The sequence below is a fragment of the Triturus cristatus genome, chromosome 10 (genome assembly GCF_964204655.1).
Source record: "Triturus cristatus chromosome 10, aTriCri1.1, whole genome shotgun sequence".
Taxonomy (NCBI): Eukaryota; Metazoa; Chordata; class Amphibia; order Caudata; family Salamandridae; genus Triturus; species Triturus cristatus.
Window position 1 is genome coordinate 448,002,736 of NC_140593.1, and position 14,801 is coordinate 448,017,536.

Below are 14,801 nucleotides of genomic sequence, written 5' to 3' on the forward strand. Positions count from 1 at the left end.
AGCCATCACACCCACTTATGTCCGTTGATGCACACGCGAGCTGGAAGAAGGCGGAATGCCGAAACGCGTCCTCGCGATTGTTGGTGTGCCAGAATAAAGGGATTTAATACACCCCGTGAGTGCAGTGTGTTTTTGCACCCGAGCCAGATATATATATATATATACACACACACACACACACACATGTGGGGGTGTAAGATGCATTTCTCTTAAGCCTCTTCATACACAGCCAAGAGGTGAGGGGCAAGAAAAATCGCAATACTCTTTAAAAAAAAAAAAAAATCATCCAGGTCCAAAGCTTGGCCTGTGAGCATGCTTCCGATAAGCTTCGCAATCTTCTCCACTTAGAATGGCTGCCACAGATATTTGCAGCGAACCGTGCCCAGCCCTGCCAGAGCTATCTTGTAGGTAGCATACAATGTGTTGTACTTCAGTGGGATCCGAGGTGCCGCATAAATTTGCATAGTATGTAAAAAAAACTGTTTCAGATGTCATCTGCTGCAAAATGTGTTTCCTCACTCATTGTCTACAATGCATGGTCTATTCCCCCCCCCCCCCCCCACCATACCCATAAAAAGTATTATTGTGTACGTTCACCCTGATGTTTCATCCTCTCTCTATCTGCAGGCAGCGGCATACTTCGTTTTGAATATGATTTCTTGGTCCACAAGGTCATTGTATTCGGTCATTTTGAGTCTAAAGTCTGTTGTACTAATGTTACAATGTCGTACTCTAGCTCATTCAGCTTCTGTCGAACTGATTTTAATATTTCATGACTTTTGGAGAGGAGACATGGTGGCCCCTAACTACCACCGTAAACCTCTCCCAAATTGTGCTCTTTTCCGGTACAGAGCCCTAATTTATTCTAAAGTATTCCATGATGCTGTGGTGAAACTCATTGCGCAGTAAAGTATTGTTAAGTATCTTTTAGGATGTCTGGGTGCAAGCACCAGTGCGATTGTCGATCGTGTCTTTTCAAGATGTCAAGTAGACTGGAGAGCGGTCCGAGAGTGGGTGCACCATGTGATGCATCTCAGCAGTAAAAGCACTGCCATCCACAGATACAAGCCAAAAGTGCAGCCTGGGCCACATGGACCATGCATATGAACGTGCCTTTGCGTCTTTGCTATGTCATGCACACCACAGATTAATCAGTGTATGGTCTGATATAACTAAATTAATGGCCTGAGCGCACAGCTAGTGGGGAGCTCCTAGCAACGTAAGACCTAGCCATGTCCACGTCTAAGATGGTGTTAAAGTCACCACCCCATATCAGGAACCTAAGGCAAGCATTAAGTATGCTGGTATATAATTCCTGGAAGAAGTAGGGATCATCTGTTTTGGGGATGTAGACGTTTACTATAATAGTGTGGCGTCCCTCTAAGACACCTTGAGCTAGGAGACATCTGCCCTGTGCGTTGGACTCCATACATATATGCCGAAAATTAGTTCCATTCCTATCAATATAGCCACGTCTTTGGCGTTGGAGGGGTATGATGTAAAGTATTTGTGGGATGCCATTTGTGCCTGTAGCTACTTTCAAAGTTGGGCGTAGAATAAGTTTCTTACAGCATCGCCACTGCTATATTATGTCACGCCAAGTATGCAGATACCATTCTAGATTTGTGGCATTTTTTAAGCCCTCTGATATGCCACATGAGGCGTCCCAATTTGGTCATCTGTTTGGGGGTTTTAATGTGTAAGTAGCACTTGTGTGACCTGGTAAGGATGGCACCCCTATGTTAGTTTGCAATGTTGTCTGCATTGGTATTATGTACATGTACTGCAGGTGCACTAGGTATACGCGGTAATTCCTGCTAAATGCAGTCCCCCTCTTATCAACCACACTGGCTTACCCCCAACATGCCAGTGTAACCTTCTATTTTCCCAACATATCCTAACCAAAAAGAACATTTCCAACCAAACCCAGAAGAAGTGGGTTGAGGAGGGACTTGGTTAGGTCGCATCCATTTTATAGCTACAGTGGGTGTCCATTACAGTCAATGGTTTATCAAGTGGCAGGTGTCCAAGGTAACTGGGGGCCCGTGCTACAGCAGCAGCCAGCGGTGATATCGTGGTGTCGGGCACAAGGGCCCAACAGCTGTTATGGCAGACAGTCTAATGTTCTTCATCCCCAGGTCCAGAGTCATCCGGCCCCACATGTCGTTTAAGGAGGGTTTTTAGGTATGCTGATGCTGCCTCAGGAGTTGAAATAACGAATAGTTTCTTACCTGTCGGTGTAGTTTTGCAGCTTGAAGATCTTTCTGGATGCACTGTGCTGTGCATTATTCCGCGATCTGGTGGTTGGGTCCGGATTCGTAGTCTTTCTTTTGGTTTTTTGGGGGGTTTTTCGTAGCCCAGGTGGGTGTCGACGTCCCACCATTTGGTGTACCTCTCGTGACGTCCACGTGCTTCCTGCGGAAGTCCCACCTTTGGGGCGCCATCTTCGGGTTCTTTTTTCTCTTCCTCTCTCTCTCTCTTTTTTTATTTTATTTTTTTAACCCTAGGCGTTTTAGTAATTTCCCTTTTATATATCCTTTGAGTATTATCTTGTTATTTTAGTCTTTGTCCTTCCACCTTTTTCTCCTGCCTCATATTCCTGGCGGAGGTGGGTGGGTTCGCTAGTGAATCCAGAAAGATCTTCAAGCTGCAAAACTACACCGACAGGTAAGAAACTATTCGTTTTGCAGCGTGAATCTGTGGATTCACTATGCTGTGCATAGATTTTGTAGCGGTTTCTTATCTCTGTGGCGGCTGGGTGGAAGATGAGCGTTGGTCGTTGAATATATGTTGGAGCACCTTCTGTCCTACTTGTGCTACCTTGCTCATCTGTATATCAACACAGTAGTGCTTGGTGAACGTGTGCACCGAAGCCCATGTTGCCGCCAGGCATATGTCTTGAATGGGTGTATTTGCCAGAAAGGCAATTGTTGCTCCCTTCTTCCTTGTGGAGTGGGCCCGTGGCCCCTCGGATAGTTCTTGCCCTGCCTGTTTGTGGCAGAATTGTATTGTTAGTGCAATCCATCGTGCGATGGTGCCTTTTGTCACTAGTCTACCCAGGAAGCTCGTTGCGAAGGATACAAAAAACTACTTGTTTTTCCTGGGTTCTTTGGTTCTCTCGATGTAGTGCATCACCGCCCTTCTAGCGTCTAGAGTGTGCAGTGCCCTTTCTGCGCTTGTTGCTGGGTTCTGAAAGAAACTTGGTATTTGAATTGTCTGATTTATATGGAATGCTGACACCACCTTTGGCATGAAGTGTGGGTCCGTTCTCATTACGACTCTGTCCTTGTGTATCTGGATGTAGGGCTCTTGCAGCGTTAGCGCTTGCAGCTCGCTTACTCTGCGCAGTGAGGTTATTGCCACCAGAAAGGCTGTCTTCATGGTTAGCATTTGAAGGGAGGCCTTGTGAATGGGCTCAAAGGGCGCCTTCATAAGTTCCGTAAGGACTATGTTGAGGTTCCATGCCGGAGGCGGCATCCTCTTTGGTGGCGCTATTCTTTTTGCCCCTTCCAGTAATCTCTTTACTACTCGTGACGTAAAGAAACTCCCTCCTGTCTCACCTCGTGTGTAAGCTACGATCGCCGCTAGGTGGACCCTCAGCGAGGATGAGCAGAGATTAGCCTTTAGCAGTTGTGTGAGGTATCTAAGCACCGTTGATTCCCTTGTCAATTTATTTTGCAGTTTATTTTTGCTGCACCACATTGTGAACCTTTTCCACTTTTCCCCATAACATTTTCGTGTTGTTGGTCTCCTTGCCTCCCGCAGCACTCGCATAGTGCTTTGAGGTAGTTTAAGGTGTGCGAACTCTATGTCTTCAGGAGCCAAGCTGCCAGTCCGAGGCTCTCTGGCTCTGGGTGTAGAACCTCTCCATTCTGCATGGAGAGCAAGTCCTTTCTTTTTGCGAATTTGTGTGGAGGTCCCTGTGCCATTTCCACTATTTGTGAGTACCATGTCTGTCTTGCCCACTGTGGTGCCACCAGGATCATTGTCATGTTGCTGGTCTTGCACTTGTTGAGTACCCTGTGTATCAGTGGTATTGGTGGAAAAGCGTATGCAAATGTCCTTGACCAACTTATCCATAGGGCATTCCCCTAGGATTGTTTTTCTGGTTGTCTGGATGCGAAGTTTCGGCATTTTGCATTCAGGTGTGTTGCAAACAGGTCTATTGTCGGTGTACCCCACCTTTTGAATAGCCTTTGCGTTTTCTGTCCATTGAGCTCCCACTCGTGGGATGCCGAGGCCTGCCTGCTGAGCCAATCGGCTTCCACATTGTCTTTCCCTGGTAGGTGTATGGCCAGCATGTCTATTTTGAGTGGGATGGCCCATCTCCAAATCTCTTGTGCCAGAGTGGAAAGGGGGAACGATTGTGTGCCTCCCTGCTTGTTGATGTAGAGCATTGTTGTAGTATTATCCGTCTGTATCAACACTTTTTTTTTTTTTGCAAATCTGTTTTTCTTGAGTTTGAAGTTTAGTACAGGAGTACATTGTACGGCATCATGCTTCACGTTCAGTAAGACATAAACTTATACAGGCTGACAGATCATATCGACTGTCAGAAAGGGGGGGGGGGAGGGACAACCTGATGTCTGTGTGCGCGCCCAGCACCACTCTCCCGGGGGCCAGCCACTTCACCCTTAGCAGTTCCGTTGTCCTCTCTGCAGGAGGGGCCAACACCACCACCCACCAGCCATTGAGCCGTACAAGGGTAACTAATCTCGCCTACACAACTGAGGCATCAATAAAGTCGAAAAGGTTACATGTAATACAAAAGGAAGAACCCATAACAAAGGCAGCGTTTATAACGATTCGCATGGTGCGCTCCTACCCCCTTCCCACCCCGGCCCCCTCCCCCCGAACTCCAGCGGTCTGCCATGGGCTCCCTCCGCAGCCCCAGGGTGTCCTCCCTACGGATGGCCGTCCCCTCCGCCCTGGCCCAAGCCTGAAACGATGAACTCCAGGCCCGTGCGTGCGGCGGGTCGTGTGCCTTCCATCTCCGGGTGATGGGGCGCTTCGCCACCACGAGCCCCAGGTCCAGGAATCGGGACGCTACCTTGTCCTTGGGCGATCTGGTAAATTGGTGTAAGATGTGTTCGGGCCAGTCGAAGGGAAAGCTGCGCCCCACACTCCCCTGCAGCTGCCCACTAACTGCCCTCCAATAGGCGTGCAGCACTGGGCAGCCCCACAGCATGTGCAGCAGCCCCGCCCCTAGCTCACGGCACCGAGGGCAGAGCGCGTCAGCGCGGTGGAAGTACCTATTAATCAGCTCAGGTGTGAGGTAGGCCCTGTGAACAATGAACAGCTGGATTTGGCGGAACCGCATATTGCGGGGGATACGCACTGGGCTCTTGAGGACCCTCTCCCACTCCCTGTCCGTCAGCGGCCTCCCCAGGTCCAGCTCCCACTTGCCGCGGAGTGGGCCCAGATCAACCGCCGTGTGCTCCCGCAACGAGGCAGCGAACCAGCGAATCAGGTGCCCGCCTCTGCCCATGACATGCAGATATTGCATAGTTAGGTGTTGGGCAGGCTCTGTAGCCATGCTCCCCCATTTGGCGGTCAAGCTCGCAAGCAGTGAGCGGTGTGTGAGGAATCCGCCGGGTGGGAGCCCGTCCTCCGACACCAAGGTCTCGTACGGTATCAGCTCACCATCCCTGTAGAGGTCCCCCAGCGTGTGCACGTCCGGTCTGTATCAACACTTTTTGGTTGTATAGCTGCCTCTGGAAGGCCTTCAGGGCTAGCAGTACGGTCTTCAATTCCAGGTAGTTGATGTGTCTGACCACATCTACTGGAGTCCACAGACCCCTCACTCTGAGCTTGTTCATGTGCGCTCCCCATCCTATCTGGGATGCGTCTGTGGAAATGGTCACAGTTGGGCTTGGTGGTGTCAAGGGCTTTCCTATAGTTATGTTCTCCCTGTTCCACCATGCTATCTCCTCTTGCACTGCGTGCGTAACAACCACTAGATCCTCCCAACTTCCGCTTGCCTGTGACCATTGCTGTTGCAGCCATTCCTGGAATGGTCTCATGTGAAGCCGTACATTGGGGACTAGGTGGATGCATGACGCCATCATCCCCATGATCTTGCTCGCTGTTCTCACTGTAAGAGCTTGCCCCTTCTGGTAGAGGGGCGTCTCCTTCAGCAGGGCTATTGTTCTCTTGTCGCTGGGCATCACCGTTCTGTCTATGGTGTTGATCTGTGCCCCCAGGAATATCTTCACCTGCTCTGGTTTCATTGATGATTTCCCCCAGTGTATTGAGAACCCCAGGTTCGTTAGTGTCCTTGTGACCCGCTGTGCGTGTTCCTCGCATTTTTCGCGTGAACTTGCTTTTATTAGCCAGTCGTCGAGGTAAGGATACACATGAATCCCTTCCCTCCGCAGGTACGCTGCTACCGCTGCAAGGCATTTTGTGAAAACCCTTGGTGCGGACTTCAGCCCGAATGCCAGGGTTGTGAATTGGTAGTGATCTTTGTTGATTGTGAATCTTAACAGTCTTTTGTGCTGCCTGTTCATTGGGATGTGCAGGTAGGCGTCTTTGAGATCCACTGTGGACATGAAGTCCCCGTCTCCCGTCTGTGGGAGTAGTTCTTGTAGGGATGTCATTTTGAATTTTTGCGTCCTTACGTACTTGTTTAGGAACCGTAGATCCAGGATGGGTCTTAGTGTCTCGTCCACCTTTGGTACCAGGAAGTAGTTTCAGTACACTCCCTTGTTCCTCTCCTTGAAAGGTACTGGTTCTACGGCCTCCTTTTGGAGCAGCTGTAGTGCCTCCTCTGCGAGTTGTACTAGCTCCTGTCTTGAGTGTTCCCTTCTTTTTGGTTTTCTGTTTGGAGGGCTCCTTTCCAACTCTATGCAGTATCCGTACTGAATGATGTTGAGTATCCATTTGTCTGTAGTTATTTTTTGCCATTCCCGGAGGAAAAGCCTCAGTCTTCCGCCTACTGGTGTTGCATGCTCGTAGGCGTTTGGTTTGTGTACCCCCTCCATTTTGTTCTTTTTGTGCTCCACCCTCGGAGGTATATTGTGGGTGAGCCATCTTCTTCGTGCAAAGTCACTTTGAGGTGGGTTGGTCTCCCCCTCTTCTTCTTTGTCCTCGTCCGTTCCCCCAGCCGCGAAAGGACTGGCCTCTAGGCTGGTACTGCCAGTTTTGTTTCTGCTGCCCCTGTTGGCCGTGGCTCTCGCCTTGCTGGAAACTTTGGTGTGACGTTCCCGGCTGGTTACCTCCCCTTCCGTAAGGTCTCCGAGTCGGGGTACCACTTTGCATCCCCCTGAATTGCAGGGCCCCCATGGACCTTGCCGTCTCATTCTCTTTTTTGAGTTGGGTGAGCTTCTCATCCACCGGTGCCCCGAACAGTGTCTCTCCGTTGAAAGGGGTATTCAGTATATTTTTCTGGACCTCTTGTTTGAATCTTGAAATTCTGAGCCAGGCCTGCCTCCTTTCAGTGATTCCTATCGCCATCAGTCTGCTTGATGTCTCTGCCCCGTCCAATGCCGTCTTAAGGCATGAGTTAGCTATATTCTTCCCCTCTTCCACTAGATGGGAAGCCCTTTGTTGGTATTGTTCGGGAAGATGTTTGATTAGGTCGCCCATCTCGTCCCAATGTTGGTACTGGTGCCTGTTCAGTAGCGCATTTGAGTTCGCCATGCGTAGGTTACAGAGTCAGGCAGTACACCACACCTGGCGCCAACTATGGTAGCCCCCACACCGCAGATCCCAAAATTCAGGCACTCCGGAGAACAATGATGCGTGGGCAAGTGGGAACAGGGCGCAGATGAGCAGTAGCCATAAAATGCGTGATACTGTGCAGACTTACAGATTGCAGCGCGGGAGGCCCAGGATCGCGTTCCTCCCCAAGGCGGCCCACAGCAATCCCCGGCGGCAGCGAAGCAGGCCGAGCAAAGGCCCGGGAAGACCAGCAGCCTCACCGTCCCCGAGCAGTAGCCGGCAGGAACTGTCACCGCGGGCGGCTGGGGGGGGGGGGGGCAGCACCACCTCCGATGCCGCACAGCAGCCGCCAGGAGCGTCCTCCGAGCACCGCCGCCCACGGCCATGAACCGCAACCACGCCTGCCTCCACACCACAGGCCGCCGGCACTCCGGACACACAGCTCCACCGGGCAACCGCTACCGGAGCAAGCGGGGCACAGCTCCGCAACGCCTCAGGGGACGCCCCGCCTCACAGTTGATGAAGCGCTGCACCCAGCACAATACAGCAGTCGCTCAAACAGCAGGCCGGCAGAGGGTGCCGCGCGTCGCTGCCATTTCACGCCAGATCCTGACGAGGGGCAGAGACGCAGTCACAAGGCAGCTGTGTTCATCAAAAGGATATCAGGATATTCTCCAGACGGTAAGGAGGGCAGATCTGATCCGTGGAGCCATGGATGGCACCCATTACTAAGGATAGTGGGCGGATTGGAGTCTCGGCCAGCAGAGCTGCACTAAGATGCGGCCATCTTGCTCCGGGCTCTCTAGCGCCCCCCCCCCCCCCCGGAAGCTGAAGAACTTTCAATACGGAAAACAAACTGGGGTTTACGAGATAAGTGGAGAGATACACTCACACACAAGACACTTATTTTCCTGCCTCTATATAACCTACAAACAAGACTGGATATTGTTTTTGCCTGATACAATTATTACCACACACACCAGCAATGCAGTAAAACCGATAGAATTTTTATCCTGAACAATCTCAGACACCACTTCCCTTTAACATACATGATGGTATAGGAGAGATCTCCAAACCGACCCGGAGACTGCTACCCATGGCACTTCAAGGTACTCCATTTAGGACCACACTCAGAAGATATAGCAAATTACATTATTTAAAACAAAGAACAGTGAGGGCCTTCAGAAGAGTCTGGGTAACATTTAAAGTCGTAGTGAGGTAAAAGAGTATGAAACATATGTGGCTAAGCCAATATTATGCCGGGAATTAGCAGTCCTTAAACGTTAACGGGGTAACTTTAGAAAGACAAATAGTCAATAATTTAACTCTAAACACCAAGTTTGTATGAACCAAGGAGCAACGTGCAGATTCAATGAAACCGTTAAGATGCATGAATTATAGAGTCAATAACAGAATGGATGCAGAGTGATGTAAAACAGAAAAATTACTGGCCCTGCTGATTAAAACTGAATTAGCCAGATAACTAAGAACAGTACTAAGAGGATAGAAAGGGGAAATCAAATACACTCAATCAGTAAACAATTACAGTTTTAAAAAATTAATACAAACACCTGAGCCACCACTACCACAAGAGAGAATGCAATTTCTAGAAGAAACCAAACATTTGCAAGTACAACCAGAGGACAAAGATGTTCGAGGACCCATTGTCTGTTGCGGATATTAAGAGAGCTATACAGAAAGTTTTGAGAGCCAACAAAACACCAGGCACAGATGGCTTGTCAGCCAAATATGTTGTCACATATGCAGAACTTCTCTCACCCAATCCACTCAAAATGTATAAAACAGAGGTTCGAAGCACTCCCAGAATCTAATAGAGAAACACCAATAATGGACCTACCTAAACCAGACAGGGATACACTTGATGTCACCATCTGTTGTCCACTATTTATAGACATCACAAACTGTGCAAAATTGTAACCTCTCAGGGAGTTAGAGTGCTGTTGAAAATGATACACTACGATCAAATAGAGTTTATTGCACAATGGAACACATCAGACAATTTAAGGAGGCAATTCAACATAATGGACGAGTTAGATGGATGCACATGAAATGCCATGGTCACCTCCATAAACATGAAGAAGTCTTCTGATACAGTAAGTTGGGATTTTATCTCTGGCGCCAAAAGCAAGAGTACGAACAGGCTCTGCCATATCGACTATGCTGAAAGTGGAAAGGGGCACCAGGCAAGGATGCCCCTTGTCACCATTAATTTTTGCAATTGCTGTGGAACCACTGGTGTGGTCACTACACAATGGGCACAAATGTAAGGGGATCAAAATATGCGAGGTGACACACGAAACATCAATATATACAGATGACATCCTATTGTGCCTTACAAACCCAAATGATAAATTAGACTCCACTCTGAAAGAATTAGATTGAATTGGGAGAATCTCAGGTCTGCATATAAACACACAAAATGTTTCCATTCACATGACCAAAACAGGAAGTGGGGATCAAGGCACTCATGAAGGATGTTGTATTGGTAAGGAAGTGAACACGTTTAAATACCTAGGAATATGAATATACAGAAAATAAAAAAACTTTTGTTGATGGCAACTACGGCAAGCTGTGCCCACCTTACAGCAGCCACTCACCTTCTGGTCCAGATTAACCAAAATAGTGTCCCTGCCAAGACTGCTATATTTTGTCACCAATATCCCTCTACCCCTACCTACCAAATTAGTTAAATACACTTTTTACTGACATCATTTGAGGCAACAGAAGACAGAGTGTTGCTTTACGGCAACAAATGCGGTATTCATCAAAAGGAGGAATGGGAGTCCCAGACTTGGAAAGCTACTATCTGACTGCTTAATTAAAATGGGCAGCTAGGTAGGTGGCTGACCTAGCCCACCAGAGGCTAGCATGGTGGACAAAGCTCTGACATTATGCAACTAAAAATGGCGGTATGGGGTCTGCCTAGAAAAGGATGGAAGTATACCAAGTTGGAATCAATGGCAAGAAATTGATGGGCACAATATACCTGCAAACTAAAGGCAGACCCATTAGACACACCTAAACTACCACTGTGGAGAAATGGGAATATGAAAGTCATTAGGAGATTGTTCAGGAGGAGAGTATGGATTGAAGCAGAAATTGTCAAACTAGGAGTTATGTGTGAATCTGAAAAGTGTAACATTTTAAGAACAGAGGAAAGAATACAACTAAACTGCAGGGCGGTCTCTACACTACACTAATCAGATACCCGCTATAAGGTAGAACTGGTACACAGAATCAGATGAACAACCAACTGACAGCACCCAGCAAACTATATTCACTTTAGGGAGAGGACGTACAACAAATATACACACTACTTAAAAAGGCCCTACTGGCTTCCAGAGACCTATTAAGGATCAGATGGCAAACATAATTAAACAAAACAATCAGCGATTCATAGTGGGTTAGGACATTTTGCAAATTAGTGCCAAGAAAAGTTCGTTTTTTTTTAATTTTTATATTTATCTTTATTCTACAGCTTCGACAAAAATCACATCAATTGATTACAAGCAAGCGACTTCATCGTTCCTTACTACCATCATTGACATCTCAATATAGGTCACAATTATCATATTAGTTCAATCAAGGGGTTTCAAGAGTTTCAGTGTTGATCTGCCGACAAGGTGGGAGACAGATATCACCTCTGTATTGATTCCACGCTCCCCACACCCTTCTCCATTTCCCAGGGCACCCTCTGGCCACGTAGACTGACTCTTCTCTATACATGCACCAGTCTAAGTTCTCTTCCCACTTTCTGAATTGGGGCGGCTGGCTTGCTCCCCATTGCTGTGCAATGTTCCTTTTTGCTATCATGTATGCTAACGTTGCCCATTGCGTAGTGTACGTGTTGAGATCTGTAGGATCCCAGACATTTAGTATACACCTTTGAGCCTCTGGCTACATATCTACCCCCAGTACTTCCCACAGTGTGTGGTGTATGTCCTTCCAATACGATTGTACCTGCCGGCAGTTCCACAAGATGTGGATGAACGTCCCCATTTCCCCACACCCACTTCTCCACTCTCCACTCTCTGCCTTTCCCATCCAGACCAGGCAAGGCCCTGTGACATAAATCCGGTGTAATATTTTGAGCTGCACTAATCTCAGCCTGGCCTGGATTGCAACTTCCCGCGGGAAAGAGATCGTCTCTTGCCAGTCCTCGTCATCAAGTTCTAAGCCATCACTGTTCCATTTCTCCTTGAGGGCCTGTAGTGGGTCTGCCATGTTATTGATTATTTATTGATGAGAGAAATGGTCTTTTCCGGGAGATGACCGTCCAGCACTCTATCCTCCAGGGGGGGAGGCTTCCGGGAGTGTTGTGTTAACTGGTATCTGAGTGAGCAATGCATGTCGAATTTGGAGAGATCGATAATACTCGGTGTCTGCCAAGCTGTACTGTTCTTTAAGCGAAGTGAAAGAAAGAACCTTACCCCTCCCCAGACATCTTTGATTTGTGAGATCCCAATAAGGTCCCATTTATCAAAGCCCTTGGTTTCCAAAGGCTCCCCAGCTTCTCGGAGCTCCACAGTGGAGTAGCCAGAGTGAGCTTATGGTCCCATTTCAGGTGTTTGTTGGCCGCATGCCATACATAGATGGCGTGCGCCGTAGGTCCAGTTAGTGGGAATCTACGGGGGTCTGGCGTATAATGCTCTGCTGTAGTCTCTCCCTGAAAGCAACCATCTATCCATGGCATATCCAGGATCATCTGGGCAGCCATAGGTCCCATGGTTGATAGCCGCGAGCTGGGATGTCCAATAATATTTCTTTAGGTCGGGAAGACTAATGCCCCCATCGTACCAGTTAAGAGTTAACTTATCAAACACAGTTCGGGGCCTGTCTTCCCAGAGAAGTTCCCTTTGGAGACTCTATTTCTTTAAAGTAGGATGCTGGGACAGGATCCATCGTGTTTTGAAGAATATACAAAAAACGAGGCAGGGCCATCATTTTGAAAAGGACTGCCCTGCCTAGCATGGAAATGGGAAGGGACCTCCAGTGTGTGACATCTCTTTTTAGCCTCTGATTGGGCGGATCTAGATTACGGGCAAAGCGGATTTTCGATTCCAGCGTCGTATAGATGCCGAGGTATCGGAAGCCTTCAGGCACAATCTGGACCGGACAGTTTTGTGGCATGATGGGTGGATCACCCTGAAGGACGTATACTACTGACTTGGACCAGTTTATGGTGAATCCAGAATATTTCCCGAATTTTGCCAGTATGTCAAGGAGACCAACCAGTGATGCTCTTGGAGAAGTTATGTAGAGGAGAATGTCATCCGCATACAAGGATAGCTTGTCCTCCCAGTCCAAGGACCACCGCATTCCGTGGATTACCCGGTGTTGCCTGATCCAGGCCGCTAATGGTTCCAGTGCCAACACAAAGACAAGGGGAGACAGGGGGCAGCCCTGGCGTGCGCCCCTGCTCAACTGGAAATCTGGGGATTTACGGTTGTTCACTACCACTCGGGCCATAGGGCCGGAGTACAAGAGACGAATCCAGCTCGTGAATTCCGGGCCAAACCTTAGTTTATTTAAAACCGCGAATAAATGGGGCCACTCGCCCATATCGAATGCCATGGTCGCATGTAATGACACTAGAGCAGCTGGTTCTCGTATAATGGGTACTCTGCTCAGTACTCCATGTAGTCGGCGTAGGTTAAGGGCACTGTTACGATGAGGCATAAAGCCCGATTGCTCAGGGTGAACCAGAGTGTTAATGACTTTAATCAGACGTGTTGCCAGAAACTTCGCGAGGACTTTAGGCTCCACGTTTAGTAACGATATTGGCCTGTAGGATGCGTGGCTGGTCCTGGGTTTGCCTTCTTTATATGTGACAACTATGTTGGCAACTGGTTGATCATACAGAAGCATTCCCTTCTCTCTACTCTCCGCCAACATAGAGCGGATTTAGGGGGCAAGCTTGTCTGGCCTCAACTTATATAGTTCAATGGGGATTCATTGGGCCCTGTTGCCTTCCCCGAGTTTACTCCCCTAATTGCCTGCGCCACCTCATCGTCAGTTAGTGGGGATTCCAGATACTTCCTATTTTCTTCTGAGAGTGCGGGCAGCCTGATGTCTTTATGCAGCACGCTGTTCTCACTTCAGAGAGCCCGCCGGCCGTGCTATACACCGTACGGCAATAGTCTGCAAACATATCCGCTATTACCCGCGGGTCCGTTATGGGGCTGGAGTCACTTCCCTGTAATTCAGGCACTAGTCGCGACGCCCACTCTCTTCTGTCTAGCCATGCTATCAGTCTTCCTGCCTTATCCCCGTGTTCATATATCCTGCTCTGGACAGCTCTACTCTGTGCCCTGGCTCTATCCCTGGCGATGCTATTAAACTCATCCTTCCTCAACTTCACGAGGTGAAGTTTTTCAGGGGTTACTGCTCGGGCTAATTCTTCTTCCGACTTCAATACTTCCTCCTCTGCCTTCACAAGATCTGCCTGCCTTTCCTTCTTTTTCCCAGCAATCAGGGAGAGCGTTTCTCCCCGGTTGACTGTTTTGTATGCCTCCCATAGGGTCTGGGCAGAATCGACCGTCCCCACATTTTCCTGAAAATAATTATCAGTGGCCATGGCAATATTCTTCTGGGTGGCCGGGTCTTTCAAATACCATGGGTTAATGGGGGCCACTCTTCCGACGCTCGTGTGATCTAGCCCCACTCTCATCCAGACGGGAGAGTGATCAGAGATGCCCCTGCCCAGAAGACGAACCTCCCGGATAGCGTGTGCCTGCGCCGCCGGGACAAGGATGTAAACAATGCATGAAAGACTACGATGTGCGCCCGATACGTTGGTGTACTGCGCCCTTTCAGGGTTGTGTGACCGCCATCCGTCCACCAGCCCCACGGATTCTAGAAAGTCTGGCAGCCATCTCTGAGCGGGTCTAACGTCCCGTGGTGGATATTGGTCTAGCTCACCGGACATCACTGCGTTGAAGACCCATGTCTTTGAAAGTGTCTGTCTGGAGGCCGGGTGGAACGTAGATTGAGAAGAACGTGGCTGTCTTCCCTTCCCATTGGCCCGAGACCCCAATATATCTACCTCGTGTGTCTGACCTAGCGGCCTGTAGTGTGAAGGGAAATGAATTCTTGATTAGTACGCCAACCCCTCGTGA

General features: G+C 48.8%; 2 protein-coding genes across 3 annotated transcripts in view; both read right to left on the bottom strand.

Moving 5' to 3' along the window:
- KIF5B (kinesin family member 5B) overlaps nucleotides 1-14,801 on the bottom strand; it is a 721,610-nt gene that overhangs the window by 581,867 nt on the left and 124,942 nt on the right. The gene's annotated exons all lie outside the window — the stretch shown is intronic.
- On the bottom strand, nucleotides 3,901-7,288 carry LOC146789595 (uncharacterized). Its single transcript, XM_085630111.1, has 2 exons — nucleotides 5,694-7,288; nucleotides 3,901-4,426 (listed from the first exon to the last, which is right to left on the bottom strand). Exons 1-2 carry the CDS (start codon nucleotides 7,030-7,032, stop codon nucleotides 4,092-4,094), a joined length of 1,674 nt encoding a protein of 557 aa, XP_085486237.1. The 5' UTR covers nucleotides 7,033-7,288; the 3' UTR covers nucleotides 3,901-4,091.